The following is a 22879-nucleotide window of genomic DNA, read 5'->3' as shown; positions in this document are numbered from 1 at the left end:
GGTCTGAACCCACGGGCTCAGGCAATCCACTCACCTCAGCCTCCCAAAGGCGCGGGATTACAGGGTGAGCCACCGAGCCCGGCTCTGCCTACTTTTTAATAGGGCTGTTTTTTTTCTTTCAGCACATTTGAGTTCCTTGTAGATCCTAGATGTTAGACCTTTGTCAGATATACAGTTGGCAAATGTTTTTTCCCATTCTGTGGGCTGTCTCACCACTCTCTTAATGGTTTCTTTTGTTTTGCAGAAGCTTTTCAGTTTGATGTGGTCCCACTTTGTCTATCTATGGCTTTTGGAGTTTTTATCAGGAATTGGTTGCCTGTTCTGATTTCCATAAGGGTGGCAATCTGACAATATTCAATACAGCTGAGTGTGTGCATGAGGTCCAGCAACTCCGCCACTAATTGTGTATCTCTCAGAATCACAGGTCAACAGGCATGTTCCAAGCAGCATTGTCTGTACTAACTTTAAACTAGAACTCTCTTGATGCCCACCAGCAGGAAAACAGACACAGAGATTGTGCTTTGGCCATACAACCAGATATCAAATAGCAGCAAGAATGAAAGAAGCAGAACCACTCCCACCTATGCAGATAATCCTCAGAAACATAATACTGAATGAAAAGATGCAGAAAATACATATTTTATGATATCGTTTATATAAAATTGGAAAACATAAAAATCCAATTCTTTAAAGTCCCTGTGTGTTTATATATAAACATGAATGAATCAGCATAAAATTCATAGTAGTATTGACCTCTGGGGAGAGAGACAGCACAAGACTTCATCTCAATTTGTGATGTTTTATTTTTCAAATGTGAAACAAATGTGGAAGAATGTTCAGATCTGTTCTACTTGGTCGTAGAGACAGGGCAACTATTTGAGGTACTACTTTAAAAGTATTTCTGCATGTTGAAATATTTCAAGACAAATGAAGACAAGAAGTCGATTTGAGTGCTCAGGCTTAGAGGGGGGTGTGTGAGGGATTAATAAATAGTGTCATTGTCTCCTGAAGAGAAATGGCAAGTTGTTCCAGTCCTCAAGGAGTGGATTTATTCTTTAGGAGTCGTTTATTCTGTGGAGCTTTGAATCTCCTTTCTTTCCATAAAGGATTTGAGGTAACTCGCAACAAAAGACACATACAATGAACCATGAAAACATAAACATAAGTAGGAAATCAGGATCAAAGATAACAAATATTCCATCAATACTGGTTAACCACAGTTGCTGTGATCAAGTTTCAGACTTGGCTCTGAACTTCTTGGCAACTGTAACCACTCTGTCTCCAGCTGACCCATGAATGCAGGTTACAAAAACTAACCTTGGTTCTTCAATGCTTAAATGGAATAATTTCCTGAGCAGTTGTTCTTTATTCTCTTTTGCCTTACTAACTAGCCAGGTTTCTTTCTCTCTCTTCCTCTCTCTTTCTCTTTTCTTCTCTCTCTCCCTTCTTTCCTTTCTGCTTTCCCTCTCTCCTTTTTTCCCCCTTCCAAAAACATCTTATTAAACAAACTGAACTGGGAGAATAAAACCTAGGTTTGCTCAAAGAGGGGTGAGTAGGACATGTTTTGGTCTGTCAACAAACTACTGATAGATAGCTATGGCCTCAAAACATGGAAAGACACAGGTGAATAATTATCTACTCTCTTAATAAGCTTAACTACAATGAATGAAATCATAAAGGAAAACAGTAAGATAAGACTATACACAAAATCTTAGAAATGTAGATAGATCAAAATTCAAAGCTAAAAGGCAAAAACACTGTGATCATCATTCAACAAGTGGCAGGTTTATTCTCTGAAATATAAAGATAACATCGACAAGTACTGGCATACCCCAATGCCTCTGATGCTTACAATTCTAGACCAACCCATAGTTCTCCTCAACCCCCACCTCCTCTGTCTACACCTCCATCACCTGCACTTGGGTAATTAACAACTGTCTCAAATGCAACACACATAAGACGAATTCCTGATCTGCCTCCTGAAAGATGCTCCCATTCCATTTTCAATCATCCAAGCCAAAACATCATGGATTCCCGTCAGACCCCAACATCCAATCTATCAGTACATCTTGTTGGCTTTGTCTTTAAAAAACACCCAGAGCCACCCACTTTCTGACACCTGTTCTGTCACCCTGATCTGAGCCACAAGGACCCCTTGCCTTGAAGAGCCCAGCAATCTCCCAAGTCATCTCCCTAATAACTTGATGATTGCTCTTGCCCCTTCCTCAGGCTAATTCTCCACCTATTATTGGTGAGAATCTGGCCAATATTTTTATATGAATACATATATCCTTAAACAATACCTAATACCATACATGTGTACTTATACATTTTACATTATTATTCATACTGTACACAATGTTCTGCAAAGTGCTTTACAGGTAAACATACTTGAGAAATTGTCATCTTTCATTTGCCTTCCTCATCATAATGGCAAAACATGAAAGCAGATCAGGAAAGATCATGGGCCTCAAACTTCTTCCCAGATGCTGAATCCATTAGCCCCTACTACTTGTTGGTTGAACTACCCACAGGTGAGTGTTCCCACCTCCCTGTGCCTGTTTCCTAATGTTCAATTGGGGATGATCATCATTTGTACATCACAGTGTTAGATGTGACATGAGAATGCACGTACAGAGCTTATAACCATGTAAGACACTGCTCAGTGTGTCTTTGTTGTTGCAATCATTATTACTCATTAAGAAGACTGAAAATCCCTGTGCACTCCCTGCCCCGATCAGGACTAGACCAGGAGCAGTGGAGGGCTGCCCTGGCTTGCACGCCTTTGGTGGAGTGAGGCTTAGGGCGTGGGGAGCTGATCTCAGCACCATCTGCAGCCTCAGAGTCACCAGCACAGTGAGTGGCCATTCCCAGACTGAGCAGCACACTTAACCATCTAGCTGCTGAGCCAGAACATGGGGTACAGTATGTCCCTACAGGAGACGTATGGAATGTTTCTGGTTTTGAGGCAACCACTTGAGATCACTTGGGGGAAAAAAGCAATTATTTGGCACACACTGGCCTGGGCAGTGTCAGACTGCATGATGGGCATCTCTTCCCCTTCCCCCAAAGCCCTGGAAGACTCCAAGTAGAAGGGACAATTTGTTCCATGAACCACCACTCACAACACAGAACCCTCACTTGGTCCCAGACCTAGCAGGCCCTGCTCCCGTTGCCCTTTTGTCTGGGGACTGTCCTTACCAAGGAACTCCAGTAAGTAAAGCGAGTTTGAAGGATGGAACCAGGTGGGAGGACACAGCCATGAGATATTGGGATTCAAGAAGCAGAAGGCTGCAGGGGACAGTGGGGAAGACAAGAGGGAACTCAGGCAGGAAGGAAGGAGAGACCACAGCCGAGGAGGAAGGGGGTTGGTTTCAGGAACAAACTCTGTTACTGGCCTGACACAAAAGGTCTGGGAGGGGCCAGCAGGGGCAGGGAAGACTTGCTGCCAATGCACTGAGTGCTCACTGAGGGTTCCTCAAGCTCTCAGAATGCCTGGGCCACAAATGAATGTGAGGGTCAAGTCTCCTAGCACAGCGATGGGAGGGAGAGGAGGGCAGCAGACAGGAAGCTGGACAGATGACTTATCAAACAGCCAGGCCATCACCTGCAAAGTCTAGAGCAAGCCATGGTCACCCACACTCCTGAGCAGTCAGTCATATGTTTCCACATCTTTCCTATCTACGAGAAGTACACAAACAAGATGCTGGTTCTCCTCTCACCATCACCCACAAGCTAGGATCTCATTTCTTTCTTTCTTTTTCTTTTTTTTTTTTTGAGTTGGAGTCTCACTCCATCACTCAGTGCAGTGGCACTCCATCTGGAGTGCAGTGGCACGCTCACGGCCACCCCAGCGTTGACCTGCTAGGCTCTGGTGATCCTTCTGCCTCAGCCTTCCAAGTAGCCAGAACTATAGGCGTGTGCTACCACGCCTAGCTAATTTTTGATTTACTGTAGAGATGAGGTCTCGCCAAGTTGCCCAGGATGGTCTCAAGCTCTTGGGCTCAGGTAATCCACTCACCTTGGCCTCCCCTAGTGCTGGGATGACAGGCTGAGCCATTGAATCCGGCCAAGAATTCCTGTGTCTTGATCAGCGTTGTTTTTCTGAAGCCACGGTATCTCTCGCCATGGCAACAGGCTCCAGTCACCTTCTCACCAGCATGGATCAGGCCAGAGCCCTGCTGGCATCGTCTACCTGATTGATCTTCAAAAGAAATGTGAAAAATTAGAACCCTTTACCCCGGCATCCCTAATGCGAGGTGCAGTACCCAGGCAGGCCTATATAAACCCAGAGTGGCCATCAGTGGAAGGAAGCATCTTTCAGAAGCAGATGCAGTGATCCGTAACCACATTTCACATTCACTCAGGATTCCACAAGATGATGCAATCTCTTCTGAGCACAGCTTTGACTTATTCTCCGCCCAATGGGACTCCTGGGACCTCCCGTGGAGGCCTGAGGAGGCACCCCTAGAAGAATGGGCCTGCTCCCATCTCGGAAGCCTGCAGGGATCCCACCTACCTGAAGAGGAACATACAATAAACGTGACAATTCTGACTGGACTAAGGAGGCAGATACTTTTTTTTTTTTTTTACTAATTTATTAATAAGTTTATTCTTCATTGATAGAAAAAGAACATATTTTTGGCTTTCAAATTGTGACATAAAATAAAAAAGCAAATAACTGAAGGTTTCCAGCTAAAGTGGCTAGAAGCAACTCATGCGGAATCGCCAGTGCACACTGCGTACTCTGGGCCATAGAGCAGGGGCCCTGGCCCAGCAAAACTGGAAACCAGGGCCAGGTCCCTCCAGACGCGGCTTCCTTCCCAAAGGCTGCTCAGTCTTCATCCGTGGGAGGTTCATCCGCCTGTCTCCTGCTTTCCTTCTGAACTTTTAACTATGAGAACAGTGGGCAATAATGCTTTGAGGCTAGTCTTTCTGCCTTGTAAGATCATGCTGTTGGCGTGTTAACATGTGGAGCCTGTGTGTTTTTGGCTTTCAGCTGTAACTTGGTGCTGCCTCTACTTCTGGTCTGCTATCTGCTGCAGGCAGAGCTTCATGTAGGAGTTTTTATTGCGGATCTCCATCACTGCGTCCCTGACGAGCTCGATGAACATCTGTGGCCAAAGCTTCTGCAAAGCCTCATTTTTCATGTTGATTTCTGTGGCTTCCTTCACAAGGTCCTCTATATACATTTTGCAGAATTTCTTTTTATCCTTTATTTCCTGTTTAAAAAAGAACATTTTGCATTAAATCTTAACTCATCTAAAAGTCAGAGCAACAATGCGCCAGACTGGAGGAACTTGCAATACTTTGTTCTGAGCCCTGTCCTCTCCCACCACTCCTGCGAGCAGGAGTTCCTTCCCAGTTCACTCTTGGCAGGGCCACTGCTCGCATCAAGCCAGCGACCAGGAGCTCACCCCTCTCTGTCCATCCCCTGTTGGACAGCACTGATAGAACTGCTGCATCGTAACTGCTGCTTCTCCTGTCTCAGTGCAGGTAGTTTAGCTCTCACACACCAGCCAAGTGCCCAGACTTGCAGCCACAGTAGTACATGGATGAGGGAACTGAGGGGACAACCTTAATTGGTGTGAGGTTGATTAATATCTGTATATTCCTTTAAATATCTGTCCTCTGAATTTATTCTCCATCACAGGAAAACATACCATGATGTATTACACTGACTTCTGTGGCCACGTGGACAAAGTTGGGGAAAAGTGGATGAGGAGGAAGAGGAAACATATGTGCTTGGGACCCTGAATGTGCCTTCTAAAGAAACAATGCTCTCACCAACTTCTGGGTCTGGCAGTCTGCAAATGGAGACCCTTTTCTAAACACCACAGGGGGAGTTTGGGGCCAGAGGATATTCGGGCATGGGGTCCCAATTTCATCATAGAGGCTAAAACAAACCCATTTTATTTAAGGCAAGAATTCAACATCTATTTTGGCTACTGACTTTTGGAGAATATCAAGGTTCTTTTGGAGAGTATCAAGGTATGATCATGGAAGGTGTCATATATAAAAAAAATCAATGCAGCACATCAGATAATCAGAATTTTAAGGAACATAATTCACATCAGCAAAGGAGGAAGAAATAAATGTTAATAAGACAAAAGACTTAACTACTTGGAAAAGGATCTATTTAAACCACCAACTCAAATCAAAACACCAAAATGATTTCAAGATGATTAAGAGTTAAATAGCGGTTGGGCTTGGTGGCTCAGCCTGTAATTCCAGCACTTTGGGAGGCTGAAGTGAGAGGATTGCCTGAGACTGTGGGTTCAAGACCAGCCCGGGAAACTTGGCAAGCCCTCATCTCTACAATAAATTAAAAAAATTAGCTGGGTGTGGTAGCATGTGCCTGTAGTTTTGGCTGCTTGAAAGGCTGAGGTGGAAGGATCGCTGGGGCCCAGAAGGTCAATGCTGGGGTGGCCGTGAGCATGCCACTGCTCTCCAGCTTGGGCGATGGAGTGAGACTCCAATTAAAAAAAAAAAAAAAAGTTAAATAGCACAGACATTGCCATTAAAATTACACCTATGAAGATTTACAATAACAAGAAAAATGCTATGTGAAAAAAGAAAAATACAAGACAAAAATTTGATGGGGTTTGGGTTATATGAATGTATGTTTGTCAAACGCAGCAATAGCATACCTAAGATTTATATTTCAGTATATAAGTTTTAATTCAAAAGAATAAACTATATGAATACTGAACTCTAATTAGCCACATGCATGTGGATTTAGGTAGAGGCATACTAATATCTGCAATTACTTTGAAATGAATTTTAAAAACCCAGGTGGATTGATGGATGGACAGATATGTAGATATGTAATATAGCGGGTACATTGCATAGTACGATGCTAACAACAGAATATAAGTTTGGGGTATATGGGTGTTTACTGAAAATACTTCCAATCTTGCTGTATGTTTGACATTTTTATTAACAAGTTAGAAAATGATGCATAAAAACTATTGAAGAAAATATACTTAAGTGTCATTAAGATTGTTTTTGGGTTATGAGATCATTAGTGTGTTTTCCTCCCTTTTTCTATTTTTTTCTTTTCCCAAATGTTTATGATTTTTAAAACAAAACATGTTTTAAATTTCTAATTAATGTAAGTTGATAATGAGTCCAAATTGTGCTAACCTACCCTAACAGAGGCATATTTTTGGCATTTTTAAAAGAGATATGTGATATCTTTAAATAATCAGGGGTCTACATGCTGATCTGATACAATTCATTTGCTAAGACAACAGGTCATAGGTTGACCTTATTAGAAAAATATGTACAGATTTTGATGGGTGATAAGCAACAAATGCTTCCAGGTGTCCACTTCTCTGACGACCCTAACTTCTCTAACCCTGAAATACCACAGTCTGGGTCCCAGCAACTGCACTAAGTTAGCCTGATGATGAGAACAGCATTTAGCTGCTCCCTTTTAACACTCAGTGAACCTGGGCTACACAGAGACTCCTGGAAAAAGGGATAAGTGTGAATCACTGGAGACCAGTAACTAAAATGAGCAATATTTTACAACAAGCAATACATTTACACAAGTAGAAGGCACAGAGCATATTTAGTGAATGCTTCTTTTTTGTTTCTAAATTTCTTAAAACAGTACTTTGAATGAAAAAGAAAGAACAAAGTTCTATTAGTAAGAATTTTTATAATAATTTGGAGAGAAAATTAAGACAATTAAATGATGTATTTTGTTAAATCATTTATATATTATACAAGTTAAACTTTTCATAATTAGCATAGTATAACTTACTGTGCTTTAACATTTCCTGCTATAGTTTCAATTGTTTCTCAACAAACATGTTGAAGCAGAACCATATGTACTATAATAGCCCTTAACTTAGGAGCTGTATTTGAAAACATTTTACATCAGCATTTCTCCTCTCTTCCCAATGCCAATTCCTCTGCATCTCCCTGCAGTAGACCCTATAACTCCTCAGATGTCTGTCAGGGCATCTCACTCTGCCTGGCCAGTGATCCCGTTAAAGCACATTAGAGACACTTCTCCTGTCCTGATGCATCAAGGAGTTGTTGCTCTTTGAATAATGCTTTTCTCCATTCGCAGATATGTCCATATAGTTAATTCTTTTTATTCCACAATGTTCTTGTGGGGTTCATTTACAAGTTTAATCCTAATGAGATGAACTCTATACAGTATTGTTTGTATTAATTCATTGAGTTCGAATTTTATTGTTATGAAGGTGGTTTGGGAAGAAATGTAGGTCAACAGTGGGATTTGTTGTAGAGTGATTTTTTAACTATAATGGTACTTATATTAGGATTTAATCCATATCTCCATTTTATAAATGGGTACAAGATATACAGGGGCTGAGAGATTTGCTCAGGGTTATCTATTAATGCTTCCCTAGACAAAACCTAATCTAGCCCTTGGGAAATTTGCAGTCTAGTTGGGAGATGACCTACACATACAAGAAACTAACCAAACACATAACACAGTAGGCAAATGCTGAATAAAAGATTTACACGGCAAATATAATCAGTATTCAGAGAAGAGAGAGCCCTTTGCACTGTGGTGGCCCTGAAGACTGACAAGAGCACCTTGACACACTATGATAGTGTCCAAGGTCAATCAGAAGCTCTCAGTTCTAGGGGCAGCTCAAATAGTATGATTTGACATGGAACTGAGTAACTCCCCTGAGTTTCCAGTCTTCCTCATCTGTCTAAGAAAAGGATGAGATTCTCAACAGGCCTTTCAGCACTCTGACTCTATGTCCACCTTAAATCTTTTTTAGTTCAGTCAGGAGAATGGATGGACAACTACCAAGCAACAGAATGATGCCATGTACAGTGAAAGGATCTGCTTAACCTAATTTGTGAGGAACTCACCTCGGTGCATTTTCTCAACAACTCAGGATATACAGAAGAGAGAGACTGAACACTTTGTGCTGCAATGATTTAAGCACTTTTCAAGATGTGGAGAACATAGCATGAGTGAAGGAAGAGAGAGTGATTAGGGACTTGGGCAAGCCTCCTTAGGTAACAAGTAGTACAATCAGGGGCTTGAATCTAAGTTTCCTGGTTGTTAGCCTAGTATTCTAAATATTATGGATCTTCAGATTCCTTCTTTTCCCTTCAAAATTTCTAAAAACAGGAGTCAACATTCCCTATCTTTACTCTTTATTGCTTAGACCATTTTAATCAAGATTCTGCTTATATGACTTCACTGAAGCTATTTCTGTTTTTAAATAGAGCACCTGTAGTCCCAGCTATTTGGGAGGCTGAGGTGAGAGGATTCCTTGAACCCAGGAGTCTGATGCCAGTCAGAGCAACATAGGGAAAGAAAAAATGACCTTGGCTGGCTGCCAAATTAAAAAAAATTTTTTGCCTTTATAGTTTGTGGACTTGGGATGCTAAAAAATCATAGCGAATCCAACCAAGGTCAAAAAAATTTTCTCCTGTTTTTAAAATAAGAACTTTAAAGTTTTCTTTATACTTGGGTTTTTATTTGATCTGGAGTCAATTTTTTGTTGTGGTGTATGTGTGAAGAAGGTGTTCATTTTTTTTTTTTGAGTTGGAGTCTCATTCTGTCACCCAGACTGGAGTGCAGTGGCCGCTCCCGGCCACCGCAGCCTCGACCTGCTGGGCTCTGGCGATCCTTCCATCTCAGCCTTCCGAGTAACTGGAACTACAGGCGCGCGCTACCACACCTGGCTCATTTTGATTTATTGTAGAGATGAGGTCTCGCCAAGTTGCCCAGGTGGGTCTCGAACCCACAGGCTCAGGCAATCCACTCCTCAGCCTCCCAAAGGTGTGGGATTACAGGCTGAGCCACCGAGCCCGGCTCCAATGTTTTTTTTTTTAATTGGAGTCCCCATTTCCTGAGCACCACTTATTAAACTCTGTCCTTACTAGTTTGTAACATCTACTGTCTATACAAAGTTTCCCCTCATACATGGGATAGTTCTGGCTCTGTTTTGTCCACTAGTCAATCTGTCAATACAATACTGCCCTAATCACTATAGCTTTATAATAATACTTGGGATCTAGTAAGACAAGTCCCTCCCTCCTTTACTGTTGTGGATTTTAGGCCCTTTGCTCTATCAGATAACTTTTAGGATTAGCTGGTGAAGTTCCAAAACTAACCTCGTACAAATTTGAATTTGAGTTGCCTTATATTTATAAATGGATTTAGAAAGAATTGATGTCCTTACAATGCAGAAAGTTTCAGCAATGAACATAAGCTAGTTCTGCAATGATTTTTAATAAAATTTCATAATTTCCTCCATAAAGAGCTTGCACGTATTTTATTATTCATCTATAGTGCTTGTTTTTATGGTAGATGCTATCTTCTTAAAATTTATTTTTGAATTAGAAATACAGCGTATATTGGATTAGCCCTTTTTCTTACTTATTTCTAAAAGCTCTATAGCTTATGGCTATTCATTGCAAACTATTTTTCCAGTCTGTCATTTTGTCTTTGCTTATTTTATGTTCCTGAATATCTTTCCCATCACATGTCTACACATTAATTTTCCATAGTTTCTTCTAGAATTTTTATGCTTTCATTAAAAACTTCAAAATTTCTGACCCATCTGGAATTTATGCTGGTGTAGGATAGGATGTCTGAATATAGCTTTTCCTTTTTCTCAGATAGTTCTGTAATTATCCCCAAATTACTTAGTAGATAATCCATCTGACTTGTTTGAGATTATTATTTTATCACATAATAAGTTCTCTTTTGTATTTGGATGTATACCTGAATGTTCCATTTTATTCCATCAGATTATCGCTCTATAACCACCTGCTTTAATTGATGACTTTATAACATGCCTTAATATCTAGTAGTTGCTAGTCCTCTCTTTGTTCTTTTTCAGAGTTTTTGTGGCTATTTATGTTTATTTTTCTACATGTATTATAGGGTCAACATGTCAAAAAAAGTCTCAACAAAAAATATTTGGTATTTTTATTGGGATCATACGAAATTTTTAAATTACCTTAAGGAAAACTGACATATTTTACTTGAGATCTTTCTTATACAAAACATGGTAGGATTTTTCAAATGTATAAATCTTTTGTGCACTTCATTAATGTTTTAAAGTTTTCTTTATGTACATACTGTATATTTATTTTTGATTTACTATGAGATATTTTATCTTTTGTGTTGCTATTGTGAGTTGTCTTTTCTTCTATAATATCTTTTGCTGTTTGTTGTTTGTAATATGGAAGCTTGACTTCTGCCCCATTACTGAATTTTCTTAAGCTTTTTATAGTTTCTCAGTTTATTTTCTTGGGACTTCCAGGTATTCAATAATATTGTTTGCAAACAGTAAGTTTACTTCCTTCTTTTCAGTCACCACCAATTTTTAAAAATTTATTTCATTGTCTGCATTGTTAAATAATAATAACGATATTGGGCATCTTGCCCCTATACTAGTCTCAGTGATGCATTAGTGTCCTAATGCTGTCTAACAGATTACCTCAAACATGGCAGCTTAAAACAACACACATCCATCAGCTCAGCTTCCATGAATCAGGAGTGCAGGCCTGGCTAGGCAGGGTGCTCTGCTTAGGACATCATCAAGCTGCAGTGAAGGTATTGGCTAGGCTGTGCTCCTTTCTGAAGCTCAGCGTTCTCTTCTGAGCTCAAGTTGTTGTTGGCAGAGTTCAGTTCTTTGCAGTTGTAGGACTGAAGTCCTTGACTTCGAGTGGCTGTTGGCCAGGGGCTGCTTTTGGGTCCTAAAAGCTTCCTGCAGTTCCTTGCCATGTGACCCTCAAAACATGGTGGCCTAATTCATCAACAGGCAATCTCTCAGGGAAAGCTTGAATATTCCTTTAAAGGACTTGCCAGATTAGGTCAGTCTCATTCAGGATAAGTTCCCTCTTCACTAACTCAAAGTCAACTGATTAGAGGTCTTAAATTATATCTACAAAACCTCCCTCTACCCTTGCCATATTCCATTGATCAGAAGCAAGCCATAGGTTTTACCCATACCCAGGGGAGGGGATTATGCAATTGAATGGATACCAGAGGGTGGGAATCACAGAGGTGTCTCAGTTAGGATTCTGCCTGCTACTAATGCTAATGTTTCCAGAGCTCCCCCATCAAGCACGCCACTTATTATCTAATTTCTGTTTATCCTATTGAGTTAAAAAAAATTAAGAATAGGTACTGAATTATGTGAAATTCCTTTTTATATTTATAATCATGATTTTTCATATTAGAGTTATTAATTCACTAACGTTAAATCTTTCTTGCATTTTTAGGATAAACTGCAACTGGCTATAATGTTTGTTAGCCACTTAATATTTTGCATTCTGGTTGATAACATTTTTTAATATCAACACTTAATACCTTTAAGTGTCTATTTTGGCTTTGCTTTTTCTGTGCATTCCTGGCAGTCTTTGGAATCAGTATTATGCTGCCTGTCATGAAAAAATAGAAATATCTGTCTTCTTTTTCCATACTGTCAAACAATTTAAAAATCACTAGAATTACCTGTTCTTTAAAGAGCTGGTAGATTTCTCTAGGAAACAGTCCTTGTTTTGAATGCAGTTCTTTGATATTTTTCTACATTTCTTTAATGTAAATTAGCATATTTAAGTTTTCTCCATAAAGTCAGTCCTTTATTTCCATGGGTTCTACATTTGTGGATTCAAGCAACCATGAATTGAAAATAGCCGGGAAAAAATTATCTGTACTGAATATGCATGTACTTTTTTCCTTGTTGTTATTCCCTAAGCAATACAGTATAGTAACTGTCTACAAGGCATTTGCATTGCATTAGGTACTATAAGTTATCTAGAGGTGATTTAAAGTACACGGGAGCATGTGCATGGGTTACTACACCATTTTATATCATGGACTAGAGCATCTGTGGATCTTGGTATGGGCAGGAGCTTCTGAAACCAATCTCCTCTCCTCCACAGATATTGAAGGAGAACTACATACACATTAATTTTTTTACTCACAGAACAAACTGCATTCAAGAAGAGAAGGATTCATATCCTGCCAGCTTGGCTTGTATTTTCCTCTTTTGACCAAGGGAAACCCTCTGTTGGACAAAGGATTCTGCTCAGTTTCTTTCTCATAGCCCTCTTGCTGCCTTTCCTGTTTCATCTTTCACACCATCTACTCCATCTGTGTACTTCAACAATGACCTGCTTATAGTTCCTGGCACTCTCCTTACCTGTTTTGTAAATCTACGCCTTTTATTCACACTGCTATGACAAACAACCACCTCATGAAACATTGATCTTTTTTGCACTAGAAGAATTTAAGGCAGAGTTGGAATATCTTTTAGGGTGCTATAAAAAATACTGTTGCATTGAGTCTTCAAGTCATTTTCAAGCTGTAATTCTTAGGGCCCTCTGGGTTCCAAAAAGACACTTCAGGATTGGGGGCAGGGTGAAAGAAATGGAAAATAATCCAAGATCCAATCAGATGAAGCACTGAAGCTTCGACTTTTCCTCTCTAACAACAGCAGCTCTGCTGTTTTGCTTTGTTTTGATACATTGAGTTTTCAGGTAGAATATGGTTAAAAAAAAAAAATCCCAAAGCTGTTTAAAAAAATTGAAAACCACTTGCCTGATCATTTCACTTCTAAATTACACACACACACTCTTTCTCTCTCTCTCTCTCTCTCTGGGGAGGGAGGGTGTGCCAAAAAATGTATACACATTTAAAGGGATGTTATCTATATATTATCCCTTTTAGTTTGCTGTCATCAGGTGTCTGGACACTGATGGGAATCACTTTGAATATCTCCTGTAATTGCAGAAGTCACACGTGACTTGTATGCGTCTTTCGTTGTCAGTATATATTGAATATTACAATTTTAATAGTTTTTTCCTTTCTTAAAATGTGTATACTTTTTTGGCACCCTATACGTGTACGTGTGTGTATGTGTGTTTGTGTGTGTGTGTGTCCTGTGTGAGGAGATATACAGATCCCTCTCTCGATACATAAATATACATATATTATCTGTGTGATGGTATATACAGATAAATCTATAACTTTCTATCTCCAGAGATATGTGATAAAGAGATATGTCTATCTATTTATCTATCATCTATCTATCTATCTATCTATCTATCTATCTATCTATCTATCTATCTATCTACCTACCTACCTTTTCTCTCTCTAATATATCTGTATCTCTCCTCACTCAGCACCCTGGATGCTCAATAAATGTGTATGCTCTCTGTCTTGTTCTTTTGACCCTTTGTCCCCTCAAAATCTCTTGAAGGACTTAACATCTTACTGTCTTTAGATGACTTGTTTTTTCTGCTTCCCAGTTTTGCTCCATCAGAGTCAGCACTGTGTACTTTCCTTCCCTGAGCTCTCCCAGCACTATAACACTGTATTCCCCCAATAAACCTCCGAACACGTAAAGAGAAAAAGGATTCGTTCCAGACTTTCTGGCTAACTAGCTATCCTATATTGGGAATAAAATAGGTTGAAATTATATTACATGATTAAGAACACATAAGTTAATTGTAGATGAAAGACTTAATTAAACCATCAAGGGCCCAAGTATGAAGAACAAAATGGAGATTCTGCTGTGTTCTCTAAAGGTCTTGTATTGCCTGATAATGTATTCATAGCAAGTCTATGCTTTGTTTCTTAATTCAGATAGATCAGGACGCTTGGTGTTATTTTAATCTAAATTTTGCTATAGATTTCTGGTACAGATATCCTTTGAATTTTTTTTTTCCTGCTGAAATATATTGAAACCATGGGCTCATCTTCATCTCAGGGTTCTATTTCTTCCTAATGCCTTGGTGCTTACGGTTCCAGCTTTGAATATAAGGTCAACAAATATTCCAGAACAAAAAAAGATTATCTTAGCTAAGGGTGAAATGTACAACCCCCATATCCTAAGCCATGTGGGATACACCCAGGTATTAGACTCGGAAGATGAATGGTAGTTTTACCTCGAGCTTTTCATTATAAAAGTCTCTTGTGGTGTAATTTAGTGTAGCACGATTTGTGTTTTCTCCTATGAGTCTTTTGCTGTCATTAATTTCTTCATTGACAATACCAGATTTTTTTCCTTTGGTTTCTAGCAGATAGCGAAATTGCTTTTTCCTGTAGAAAGACAGTAAAGAGATTTAGAGAGTTATCAGACTTACTAAAACATGCCTATTTTTGTTGACTTTAGAGAGGAGCATATGCTTTTTTGAACATAGGTTTTATCGAGCTTGTGGTTATTAGTTATTTAAGTTCAGTTTGGTAACCCAATCTTTCCACTAATGAAGCTATTCAATCCAAATCCTTTTGTCCCATAACTATCAATCATCAACATAAACATGTCTCAAGAATTTCTAAAATGAAAACTCTACCTTAATAAAAAATCAGTACAAATATTAAATAATCATAGTGCAAAGAACAACCCAACTACAGATGAACTAGGCCAAACTTTCAAAGTCTTCATGTCCCGGAAAACATGCCTCTTATAAATCACACAAATAGTTCCTAATTCCATTATGTAGCTCAGTAGTATTACTCAGAGCTAGGAACCGGAATGGAACCTTAGTTTAAATTTAGGCAAAAACACAACAAACAAAAAACCAAAAGCCTCCAACAGTTAGCATATCACAGCAATAGTCTAGTAGGAGGTTAAATAACGAGACAAGAAACCTCATTTTAGAAAGTTTGGGAAGTATACATTTTGAAAGGTATAAAGAAATAGATAAAAATCACCCATAAGTCTATATAAATCTATATAACATTGTTTACATTTGACATTTCTTTGTAGGATTTTTTCATAAAGTTTTGTAAAAGTTAACATCATACTAAACATCCAGTTTTGTATACTATTTTTACTTAATGATATATAATAGGCATTTTCTATTATCATTAAAACTATAATTTTAATGAACAAAAATCAAGTTGATATAGATCAAAATTTACCTAATTGTTTCTTTCACTCTGTCGTCTAGGCTGGAGTGCAGTGGCACGTTCACAACCACCGCAGCCTTGACCTGCTGGGCTCTAGTGATCCTTCTGCCTCAGTCGTCCAAGTAGCTGGAACTATAGGCACATGCCACCAGGCCTGGCTAATGTTTTGGTTTATTGTAGAGATAAGGTCTAGCCAAGTTGCCCAGGCTGGTCTTGAAACCCTGGGCTCAGGCAATCTTCTCAAATCCACCTCCCAAAGTGCTGGGATTATAGGCATGAGCCACCATGGCTGGTTTGCATTTATTTTCTTTACTAATTTTTTAAATTATGAAAGCAATGACCACACATTTTATATCATTTTTATTAGTCTTTTCACATAATCAATTTTCTATCCATTTTGTTTTTAACATTACTATTGTTTTTCTTTAGCTTTCTCGGGATTATTTTGCTGTTCTTTTTTTAACTTTGTGAGATCAAGATTACTTTCTAGTTTTGTGCTTAGCACTTTCATTTCCCACCTTTATTCTTTCCCAATATACCCATTTCAAGGCTATTTCCATTTAGTACCACTTTAACTTGATCCCACAAGTTTGAAATGTGGTATTTTTATTATATTTCAATTCAAGGTAGTTTGAGATTTCCATTGCAAAATTGTCTTTAACCTGTGGGTTATTTAGGAATGTGTTTCTTGATTTCCAAATATATGGGAATTTCCTGGTTATCATTGTGTAATTGGGTTAAGGATAATTGCATTTTGAACAGAGAACACGCTCCATGTGATTTCAATTTTTTGCAATCTGTTGACATTTGCTTTATGGGTAGTATCTGGTCAATTTTAATAAATGTTCCATACATGCCTAAAAAGAATGCATGTTCTGCAGTTGCTAGGGGCAACGCTCTCTAAATATCTGTTAAGTAAAATATGCTATATTAAATATTTTTATTCTTTTAAAATTAATTACTCAGAGATGTATTAAAAACTTCCCATTGTATTTGTGGTTCTGTCAATTGTTTAATTTTAAATGTTTATGGTTATATGAATAGTTTCATACAAATTTAAATGTGCTATACCTTTCTGGTGAACTGAACCTATGATCATTTTCAAATGACGCTCTTTATTTCTAGTATTGGTTTAACTTAGAAGTCTATTTAGTCCTCAGCGGTTACTCTCTTTTTATTTTGGCTAGTATTTATGTTGTTTACCTTTTCTCACTTTACTTTTAACCTTATGTGAACTTATGTTTCAAATGTGTTTGAATTTCTTTTTATTCAGTCTGACAATCTCTGCCTCTTAATCAGAACAAGTATATTTGCATTTTATCACTGAGGCATACTGACGACATGAATGACTGCATTATGACTTCCTGGAATCCATGTCCTTTAAGATGTGATTTCACAGCCCCTTATAGGTGGCTCTGTCACTTGATTTGCCCTTTGTTGACATCTTCATAAGGACAACCTTCCCCTTCTTTGCTCACATCAAGGCAACTTTCCTTGGAAAGTTGAGTGGAGAGAAGGGGCAGGCTTATTTCTGACACACCCTCACCCTGATGGTGTAGCCACTGGGGTTCTAGTTTAATCTTAGGTAGGTTTCAATTTATATTCACCACTGTAGATGGAGCCCTGGCCTTTAATTTCCATCCTTCCCACTGTCTGGGGCTAGAAAGCCAAAATTTAAGTTTTAGGTTTCCCTGAAATGCTTCTGGGTCAAACACAGCCTCTGTGATATGATGAAATATATATATTTGGTCCCTCCCTTCACTCCTTCCATCCCCATCTCTTGGCAAAAAGCACCTTGGAGCTGAAGGAGTGATAAGTGTCTTTTTATGCTAATAAGATCACTAGTGCCTGGGTGGTCCCTAGGTAGCTTCAGGATAAGGCTGGTCTTTGGAAAGACCAAGGCATGATTAGAGGGTTGGGACTTTCAGCTCCACCTCAACCACTGGGGAGGCAGGAGGATTAAAGGATGAGCTAATCACCAATAGCCAGTGATTTAATCAAGCATGCCTACATAATGAAGTCTTCATAAAAGCCCACAGGATAGGGTTCTGGATAGCTGCACACATGGAAGTTCACAAAGGGTTGTGTGCTTGGAGAGGGCATGGAAGCTCTACATCCCTTCCCACATACCTTGCCCCATGTTTTTCTTCTGTCTGGCTGTTCATCTGTATCCTTTAACAAACTGGTAAATGTAAGTAAAGGTTTCACTCTAAGCAAATCTGTCAAACCTGAGGAGGGGGTTGTGGAAACCCCAACTTATAGCTGATCAGTCAGAAGCACAGGTCACCACTGGGCTTGTAACTGGCATGGGGGGGTAGTCTTGTGGGACTGAGCCTTCAGCCTCTGGGATCTGACACTACCTTCAGGCAGGCAGTATCAAAATTGAATTAAATGCGAGGACAGTTGATGTCTGCTGCAGAATTTCTTGGTAGGGAGCCCTCTCCCTGACCACACTGATGTCAAGAGTGTCGAGTGGTGTGTAGAGTAGTGAAGAACACTTGGGTTCTAAGGGTTATGCCTAACTTACTTCTCAAGGTTCTCATTGTCCCACAGGTTCTGGCCTGGTAATTATGTTATACCTTACTATTTCCTCAAAACTTTTATAAGGAAGTTTTTAGTTTTTGCTTTATCCAGCATTTTTAGTTGTTTTTAACAAAAGTAATGGTCAAAACAACCAAACTCACCATTTTCAGAAACAGAAGCTCCATATAGTACCAATTTTGTACAGATATATACAGAGTAAAAGTGAAAAAAAATCACACTTTTCAAAATATACAGACACAGAGCAAAACTTGAAAATCACTATCAGCTACTTCACCACCACTCCTAATGTCTACACTCTTCCAGGTCTCTTTCTATATCTCCATATTTATATGTCTACATATTTATTTTGTTGTGTTTTAATAATAGCATTGGGTCATAATATAAATGTTGTCTTGTGCCTTGTTTTATTCAATTAACCATCGGTCTCTGGATCCTTCCATGCCAGAACAGAAGATTTATTTATCTCAACATTTCTCCCCTTCCTCCTCCTCTTCCTCCTCCTTTTTACAGTCACAAAGATACTACATCCATACTGTAGAAGAAGCATCATGATGTACTTAGCTTTCCCTATTGGCATCTGTTACTTTCCGAGGTTGAGCAACTACAAATAGTCAAGTATGGCAACTTTTTACATAAGTCATTTGTGAACATGTGTGACTGTTTCAACGGAATATACTCTTGGTATAAAACTTCTGGGTTAAAATATATGTATGCTTTACATCTTGACACATATTGCCAAACTACTTCCCCCTAAAAGTCCCATCAAAGTGTCCCCCCACCAACAGGGTACAGAGAGTATATTGTCCCGAACACTAATAAGCCCTTAATGTCTTCAGAATGGTTTCTAGGTGGGATCTGGACTGCATCGATCACACTTGGATAAGATTTTAGTTCAGGACTGAACAAAAGGGGAAGTAGGAGTGGTACATGAGACATCTGTTTGTTGGTATAAAAAAAGAGTCACACTCGCCAGAGGGACTTCTACTGTCTATAACTGATGCATGGCAGATCCGCAGTCCTTGACTAGTCTCCCTCCATCCCTGCTGGTTTCTGCCAGTGTGTTCTGCCAGGAACCCTCCTCTCCATCCTTGAGGGCTCTGGCCCTCATACTCTCCTGGACCATAGACCAACCACTTGATTGGTCTTCATTCACTCAATTTCTGTGTGCTCCCATGGCAGGCTTTCTAGAATATACATCCAATCATAGGTTTTCATTTTGGCCTGGTATGGATTGCAAGGCTCTCCAAAATCAGACCACAATTTCTCTAGCCTCATTTCCTATCACTTATTCATAACCATCCCGTACTCCAATTATACTCAACTACTTATAATGACTTGTGCTTTTAGAAGTATCTTTCCCCCATATCCTTTATCTGAAAAACTCTTGCTAATTCATGAAGAACTAGATATAATTTTACCTCTCTTGGGAATCCTTCTTCAATGCTCTCCCAAAATGTGGTTAAGACTCTCCTATGCTCCTATAGCCCCTGAAAAATTAAGCTTTTGGCTAGGCACGGTGAATCACACCTGTAATCCCAGCACTTTGGTAGGGCCGAGGCGAGAGGATTTCCTGAGCCCAGGAGTTTAAGCTTAGCTTAGAAAACATGGCATTACCTTGTCTCTACAATGAATAAAAAAACTAGCTGGGCATAGTGGCATATGCCTATAATTCCAGCTACTTGGAAGGCTGAGATGGAACGATCGCCTGAGCCCAGTAGGTTGAGGTTGTGGTGAGCTATGATTGTGCCGTTGCACTCCAGCCTGGTGACAGCATGAGACTCTGAGTCAAAAAAAAAATTTACATTTTAATTGCTTATGTATGTCTTTAACTTATTAGACTACAAGACATAAGAGAACAAGGACTTTGTCTTACTTGTTTTCATACTCCCAATGCTTTAAATAGGACCAGCCACAAAATAAGTCTAGGATACACGTTTGTGGAAAGTATAAATGGGATATTAAGAAGTGTGTGGAATTGATTTCTTTTTCTAGTACAAGAGTAATTCTATAAAAGCTATAGAAATTAAAGGTTACCTGGCATCACCCAGGATTGAAATCAGACGGTACTGGGGTAACTCAGAAGATGCTACATGTGCTAGGATTCCAAAGAGCCTTTCAGCCATTACCATATCATTCTGTGTCACCTGAAGAGATAAAATAAAAAGGGGTCAAATGATACCATCTCTTAGTTATATACAATTAATATAATTGTATACAGAGAAACGTCCAGGTTAAATATTGTCTTTTAAGCCCAGAAAGTACATCCTCCTGGGCTGTGGAGAGAAGAGTTTCTATTGTTATTTCTCTTTCTCTAATAAAAATGAAGATGCAGGAGTTCCGGTAAGATGGCAATGGCATAGGCGGGACCCTGAGATTCTCTGAAAGTGAGTTCCTAAAAAGACTCTTACTCTCCTTCCCCCACCCCCCTGCCCACCACCAGCCACACCAGTCCAAGGCCTGGAGACCCTTGGACCCACGCAAGGCCGGCTATTGAGGCCTCTCGGCTGCTGCTGTTCCACTATAGGAGGCCCCAGGCCCCGGCCGTGTGGAGATCCCAGCTCCCTCCCCGGCTACAACGTCTCATCTGGTGGCCCTTGGATACTGCCTTGTGCAGATCTGGTCCCCTTGCTGGCTATACTGATCCGCCCAGCACTCAGCCGCTGCCAGCTCTCTCCCTGACTGGGTGCCCAATCCAGCAAGCCTGGTCCTTGCTCCTCAGAGATCCAGCTCCCCGCCCTGGGTTCTAGGCCCACGCCCAGCCCTATTTCAAGCCACCATCACCCAGGGAGGCTCTAGGCGCCGGCCCCTCAGAGATATCAGCTTCATTCCTGGCTGAAGTGCCCTGTGCGAGGCCCAAAGCCACTGTCACCGCTCATCACCCACCCTTTGGAGCTCCGGTCCCCGCTCTGACTGAGGCACCCAGCGTGGGACCTCATGGTTGTGTAAGGGAACAGTATATCTTAAGGAGGTGCTTATCAGCTGCTCAGCTCTCAGCTCCAGAAGAGGGAATTCCTAGCTCCCTCCTCCAACCCAGGCCGCTGGCGGCACACCAGATCAAGTGTCCAGCTGTGTCACTGATCCCACAGCCCATCATAGTGGATCGCCCACGGACCCGGGTGAGTAGAGAGAAAGGATGGGTGGAGAGAAAGGATCCTTGGAAGAGGAGCTGCAGCCGGGCTCGGTGGCTCAGCCTATAATCCCGTGCCTTTGGGCCCGCGGGTTCGAGACCTGCCTGGGCAACTTGGAGAGCCCTCATCTCTACAATAAATCAAAAATTAGCCTGGTGTGATAGCGCACGCCTGTAGTTCCAGCTACTTGGAAGGCTGAGGCAGAGGGATTGCTAGAGCTCCCGGCCACCGCAGCCTCGACCTGCTGGGCTCCAGCAATCCCTCCGCCTCACACACACAAAAATGAAATACCTTGGCATCTTCCTAACCAGAGATGTGAAAGACCTCTACAGTGAAAACTACAAAACACTGCTCAAAGAAATCAAAGATGACACAAACAAGTGGAAAAATATCCCATGTTCATGGATTGGAAGAATCAACATTGGGAAGATGTCCATCTTACCTAAGGCAATCTACAGATTCAATGCAATACCCATCAAATTACCAGCAATATTCTTCTCAGAGCTAGAAAAAACAATGTAGGAATTCATATGGAAACACAAATGACCAAGAATAGCCAGAACAATCCTCAGCAAAAAAAAAAAAAAACAAAGCAGGAAGTATCACATTACTAGACTTCAAACTTTACTATAAAGCTATAATAATCAAAACAGCTTGGTATTGGTACAGGATCAGGCATATAGACCAAAGGAATCGAATTGAGATTCCAGAAGCAAAACCTCAATTTCTCAACCAACTCATCTTTGACAAAGCCTCTACCACCTACCACTGGTGAGAGGAGAACCTACTCAGTAAATGGTGCTGGGAAAACTGGCTGACCACATACAGACAATTCAAATGTGTGTATCTATCCTCATACACAAAAATTAACTCTAAATGGATCAAATAACTAAATGTAAAACTCAAACCATAAGAACCTTAGAAAATGCAGGACACACCCTCATGGAAATTGGAACTGGCATCCAATTCCTTCACAAAACTCGAAATGTACAGGCCATAAGAGATAAGATAGACAAGTGGGACCTCATTAAACTAACAAGCTTCTGCAAAGCCAAAGAAACCATCAAGAGAGCTGAAAGACAGCCCACAGACTGGGAAAAAGTATTTGCCAACTCCATGTCTGACAAAGGCCTAACATCTTAGATCTACAAGGAATTCAAACATGCTGACAAGAACAAAACAAATAACCCCATTACAAAGTGGGCAAAAGATATGAACAGACACTTCTCAAAAGAAGACATACGAGCGGCCAACAGATACATGAAGAAATGTTCAACCTCACTAATCATCAAGGAGATGCAAATTAAAATACACTGAGATACCACCT

General features: G+C 40.1%; 1 protein-coding gene across 5 annotated transcripts in view; it reads right to left on the bottom strand.

The window, feature by feature from the left end:
• Positions 1 to 4996: 4996 nt before the first annotated feature.
• Positions 4997 to 22879, bottom strand: part of LRRC49 (leucine rich repeat containing 49) — a 129001-nt gene continuing 111118 nt past the window's right edge. For 4 of the 5 annotated variants that reach the window (XM_021709954.1, XM_021709950.1, XM_021709952.1 and 1 more), the window contains 3 exons: positions 20459 to 20568; positions 14914 to 15067; positions 5001 to 5222 (listed from right to left, as the gene is read on the bottom strand). In XM_021709954.1, coding sequence (XP_021565629.1) covers positions 5019 to 5222; positions 14914 to 15067; positions 20459 to 20568 — 468 coding nt within the window. In that variant the 3' untranslated portion in view covers positions 5001 to 5018. Of the gene's footprint in view, positions 5223 to 14913; positions 15068 to 20458; positions 20569 to 22879 lie in introns of all 5 variants that reach the window. The other variant, XM_008053019.2, reaches the window with a different exon arrangement.

The sequence above is a fragment of the Carlito syrichta genome, unplaced genomic scaffold, assembly GCF_000164805.1.
Source record: "Carlito syrichta isolate Samal-C Ts95f unplaced genomic scaffold, Tarsius_syrichta-2.0.1 Scaffold287778, whole genome shotgun sequence".
Classification (NCBI taxonomy): Eukaryota; Metazoa; Chordata; class Mammalia; order Primates; family Tarsiidae; genus Carlito; species Carlito syrichta.
The sequence above is the reverse complement of the archived record's forward strand: the minus strand, read 5'-3'. Positions and strand labels throughout refer to the sequence as shown.